Genomic DNA, 5570 nt, shown 5'->3' with positions numbered 1-5570 from the left:
CAAGCCTCCCCCCCGCGGCATTCAGCATGGCCTCAGTGAGCCATGGAGTAGCCTGGAGCTGGTGGAATAACCCTAAAAGGAATAGCAAGTGTACGTTATCTATCAATGCTGCTGTGGAACAGAAGTGGGCATAGGAAGCTATTCCCATCCCTGGTGATCCCACTGATCCCAGTGTTTCCTCATTCTGAAAGAATCGGGCAGTATTTAAGCTCTGTGAACCACTTATAGCCAACAGCCTGTGGTTTTCCAGCAGTCTTCCAAAGCCAAGTAATACTTCCATTCAGTCAGAAAAGAGCAAGAACAGATACATATATACATATGTTAGGGAAAAGCAGCTCCTTGGCTGCTCTGTCCTCCCTCAGCACACACAGAGCTGAAATGCAGCAGCAACCCCCAGCTCTCCCGCTGGAGTAGGGGATCTGCAGGGCACATCCCTAATTGAGACATCTGTGCTTTAATCCTGGCCCCTTTGTGCAGTCCCTTTTACAATGCACAAGCAAGCTCAAGCAGTTGGATGCAAGGCTAGAAAGCATCTGCAGCTCTATTTAATGTTAAACTGCCCCATCACCAAAAGCACAAACTACCACCTTCTGTATGCTTAGCCCTAAAACAAAATACATGGTTCCTACCTTGAGAAAAATGGAAACAATCCTTGTTATAAATAAAGCTGGTGCTTCCCCCCACACACACTCAGAATGCAGAAAGCCCAAGTTTCCAACTCATCAGCTACACACGGAGATCCAGGAATTTAATCTCTCTCCTCTTCATTCTCTCACATAATGGCAGTGTTTGTCCTTTGCCCCGGGGGAGCGCAAGGCAAGCATGAGCAGCTCCACTGTAATTAGCTGCCTGATCCTGATCCACAGTGGGAGCAGGACAACCCCTGCCCAGAGCACAGCAGCTGCACTGCTCCTACCTTCCCTGTCCAGGTTTCTGCCCTTGGGACAGACTCTCACTGCATGGTGAGGTGCTCCACTAGCGTTCAGCACTGCCGTGTACCTCACCCAGCTGGAGGAGCGGAGCTGGGGCATCCTCGGCTCAGCGTGGGGGCATCAGTCACGCAAGGAAATCCCAGCTTGCAGGCACTCCCTCTTCTTCCCACGCTAGATTTATCCATGTAACTGTGCCTGTACTCACTCTGCCTCCTCGAAGAGATTCCCAATGTTCTTCAGGGGCTCGGCAGCTGGATTTTGAGCGATGATGGTTTTAATTTCACTGAGCTTCTCCTCCAGAGTGTTGAGTGTGTGCTGGTATGGGCCAGTGACTCCAGTGATTTTGAGGGCATTAGCCCTATCCAGGAACTGCTGGGTCCTGTTGGCCAGCTCGCTGATAATCACGTCCCAGAGGGCAAAGCACTGGTGGCACGGCACGCAGCTGGGGAAGAAGCCGGAGTAGCCCCGGGAGCACTTGTCACAGCGCGGCCCTTCCACCCCTTCATTGCAGATGCACTGCCCGGTGGCACGGTCACATTGTGGGGTCTGGATGCCATGAGGGTTGCAATCACAGGCTGGAAGGAGAAAAAGGCACACGTGAAGGCTATGGTGAGGGAAACAACGTTGACATTGGCAGGGAGATAAAAAAACTGAAATAAGTTATAATGAAGTGGTGAAATGAGTATAGAAGTGGTCTGTGTCTGAATTATAAAATGGCAATTTATGGATGTATCTGGTTTGGTCTGGGGGAACCAGTGCTGAGTGTGAACATGCGGGAGTAGGGGTCAACTGAGGAATCCAGCAGGTCAAAAACCAACCACCCTCCCCTGCACCTCCCACAAACCATACAATAAGAGGAGATATTGTTGATTACACAGCACTCAGTTAAGCAGCGGAGCTCCCTGCCACAAGACACTGTGGGTGCTTAAAGTTGAGGTGGCTTCAAGGAAAAACATGATAAATTTATAGAATAACAGCTCTTGAGAGATCTTCTATGCAGTGGTAAAGGGCCTAGCTCAGGACGTGCTCCTGCCATGGATGGTGGGAAAATAGTCATGACGTGCATCAAGGAGCCTGGCACTGGGCTGATATTTTGGGTATACTGAAAAAATCAGGCAGTGAAAAGTAGAACAGAAAGAAAGATGCAAAACAAAAAAATGAGGTCATGGGCAGCCAGTCTGAGGAGGAAGAGGGAAGCTTTCTTCAACACAAGTGCTAACAATCAAGAGCCTACACGCTGCTTGTCACCCTCAAGTGGGAATGAGGACAATTAACAGTGTTGGAGAGTTTTAAAAATTATTTCACAGTATGAGCACTGTCTCAGGAGTTAGTATTCACACCTTCCTGAAATGGACTTTAGTTCTTATTTTATTTTTGTAACTGTAAATGCACATCTATCCTTATATGCTAGTCAGGTATGGCCCAGGGGCTCCAGCTGGTTGCCAAATGGGAGTGATAAGGTTTGGGCAACACTCTTTTCTAACAAGCTGTTAGAAGAAAAAAGCTGTATTTTGGCACTAACCCACTATGAAAAGAAGTTACTCAATTAACTTAGTGGTGCACTGTCATCTCTAAAAGTACAGACACACTTTGTACACAATCACGCTACCAGGAGAAGCGTTTCCATGCAGCAGGGCTGCCACTTGACCTCTCCTCCTCCTTAATTACACAAGCAGCAGCAGAAATTACCAACCTGCAGTTTCTAATAAAGGCATGGCAGCAAAGAACAAAAAGAAAGGCCTTGAAAATCGGCAGGTCACCTACCTACCATTTTGGCAGAGTACACCAGGAGCAGGTCAAGCACACATTCCTTGAACAGGAAAAGGACTGATAAAAGCCTTCACTTACACATCCATTTACCAGGCATCCTTGAAGGAGGTTAAAGGCTCAAAAAGGCCCATAAATCAATTCACACACCCCAAGCACTTGCCCCCTTCAAAAAAGGGCAAAACACAAAGCCGTTTTCAAGATTGTACATTGTTTGCTTCGATGCCAAAACACAGTGGTGGTCTTCAGTTAAAAAATGACACAAAGAGCCTCAGCAGAACAAATCTCTCCACAACAGAGCGACTTTCTTGTACAATGTGAATATGATAGGCAAGAGACAAAAATAACTTCTGCTGCCTGCACAATTGAGCAAAATGGTCCTTTGTTCTTTGAATTACACCCTGACACAAGTGATTGTTTTTACTTTACATCGAAAGTGCTTAAGTAGTCAACTCACCATGGAATATGTTCCCTGCAGGCAAACCATTGAGTTCCTGTTTGGAGGAGGTCAGTTAACCCTTCTGTCAACTAATAAGGCCCTGGTGTAATGATGAATTGTCCACATTCCTCTGTAGAGAAAGAGGCTAAATAGCATGTGGTTTTTCTCAAAGATCCTGAGATCTGATCAAGTTACATGCCTACTTGCTGCTGGCAAATCAGATCACTATATTTACTTGTGGATTTAAAAAGCTTAAAATGAAAAAAAAAAAGCAACCAAAACCCAACAAACCATGTTGGTAATTCTACTCTTAAATACCTGCATGTTCAGGAAAGGCAGATGACATGGCTTTAGTAGCATTTACATGGTAATGTGGACTGCAAAATCTCTGGAGTCAGAAAATGCTGGGGAAACGGAGAGGGGAATTTATGTACTAATTCATTTGCAAAGTGAAAACCCAAGCTCCACAGCTGCCTCTTGGGAGATGATAAAGAGCAAAGAAGTAATTTATTCTAAATACAGCACAACAGTTGGAAAAATCATCACATTTCTAGAATTCTACAAAACTCCAAACTGAACTTTGTGGGACCCATGAGAAAATTGTACAAGGTGGCTAGAAACATTACTGTGGGTTATTTCTCCAGTTTAGGATTCTCTATCAAGACTAGAAGCAGGCAATGCTGGCTCTGCATTAGTAGTGTGAATCCAACATATGTAAAATGACTTTCAAAAGTGGGGGTTTCACACTTGCTCTTAAGTCATTAACTGTGCACAGGACCATGCCAGCTTTCAAACAAAAAGGTAAAACTGAAGATAATTTTACCTCTATTTTAAGTAACATCACATAGTCTAAAGGAAAACAAGAAAAGGCCTCCCTCAGAACTCGAATAATAAGATTCCAGTAGATTTTATTTTCTTTCAATTTTGAAAATTTGGGAAGCATTTCTCTATGTTGGTGGTACGGTCTCTCTAGCTACAGCCCTCGGACAACTCCTTCCTGTGGCACTGACTGAAACATTTTTTAAATTCTCACAAAAGCATCACTGCTCCTCTTACAGCTCAGGTCTTGTGAGCAAACCTTTCATCTCACAAATCACACGTGCATGCCAGTGTTTGGTTACATGTGACCTTCTCTTTTAGAATCTAGATGGCCTTAGGCAAGTGCTTCAGCCACAGCTGAAATCATCTTGGTTCCTCACTAGAGTCAGTCTCTGAGTGCTTCTATGAGATGTGGGGTCCTAATTTCTGGACACCTCATTAATAACTAAGTTTGGCCAGCCAGAAACCCACAGAAACTGCTTTTCTGCCCTCCCAGGCCATGTGAAACAGGACCTCCACTGTCCACAGTGCCTTTAGTGGTGATGTCCTGTATCCTGTGCCCGGACAGCACCAACAGGCTATTTCACACCCAGGCAAGGAGCACATCCAAGGCCCTTGCAGAGAGAACCTTCCCTTTACAGCATGGTGGGGACCAAACCCTTGGCTTACTTCAGCTTTAGTGACTTTGCAAAAGGAGGTAAGCAAGCCCAAAACAGGATAGATACAAAGCCTTCTAGGGAGTGAGGAGCGCTGTGAACACTGTGGGCCACCAGGAAAACAGCTCAGGGCACAGGTTTCACTTCTTTGCCTCACACAATGCCTGCTTACCAAGCACCACTGGCTTCAGTCTCTATGAGATTTCAAGACACAACTTTACCCTGAAGTGACAAAAAGAAGATGTTGTCCTAAAGGCACAAAAGCACAGCGACAATGGCAGGATCCATTTGAAAGGAAAGGAGGACCTCCTAGCTGGTGTGGAGTGGAAAAAGCTAACACAAGATTGGGAAGTAGCTCATGGAAGGAATAACATTAATCATCCATGATGATGGGTGCAGATCCATCAAAAGGATTCATGTGACATTTGATTATCACTGTCAATGAACTGGGATGTGAAAAACAAGAGACGCCTTAATTCCCATCACCTGCTAGAAACAGAGTGAACACTGTGCCAGAAAGATCCAGCCTGCTATGCCCAGCACCGTTTTTGGCCAAAGCACTCCAGCATCAGTCTAGCCACAGTAGAGTTCTTGTGTCTCTATCACCTCCTTCGTTAATGTCCAACTATTCCTACGGCCACCGTGGCCATGGGAGCCAGCTCCTATGCAGCCCCATGCTGTCTACTACTGCAGTTTTCCTTCTGATGTACTCAAACAGGCTAACGCAAACACAATCTTCAAAGCATAGCTTGGTTCTGGAGATTTCTGTTCTAACCAGCACACTCGCAAGCCTGATTGAACACCTGAGCAGCTATACCACATTTGATTTTAGTATATGCCTGGTTTACCTAATTTTCCCCAAGAGAACAAGAAATGCGCAGGAACATCTAGAGATGCAGAAGAGTTTCAGATATTATCCAGGAGCTAGTGATGGCTTTATACTCCACCTAATACAGC

General features: G+C 45.5%; 1 protein-coding gene across 1 annotated transcript in view; it reads right to left on the bottom strand.

Moving 5' to 3' along the window:
• Nucleotides 1–5570, bottom strand: part of LAMB1 (laminin, beta 1) — a 43266-nt gene that overhangs the window by 9925 nt on the left and 27771 nt on the right. The window contains exon 22 of the mRNA XM_010186369.1: nucleotides 1138–1507. Within this exon, the coding sequence (XP_010184671.1) occupies nucleotides 1138–1507 (370 nt within the window). The remainder of the gene's footprint in view (nucleotides 1–1137; nucleotides 1508–5570) is intronic.

Source organism: Mesitornis unicolor, unplaced genomic scaffold, assembly GCF_000695765.1.
Source record: "Mesitornis unicolor isolate BGI_N332 unplaced genomic scaffold, ASM69576v1 scaffold11866, whole genome shotgun sequence".
NCBI lineage: Eukaryota > Metazoa > Chordata > Aves > Mesitornithiformes > Mesitornithidae > Mesitornis > Mesitornis unicolor.
This window is presented reverse-complemented; position numbering and strand designations above follow the sequence as displayed.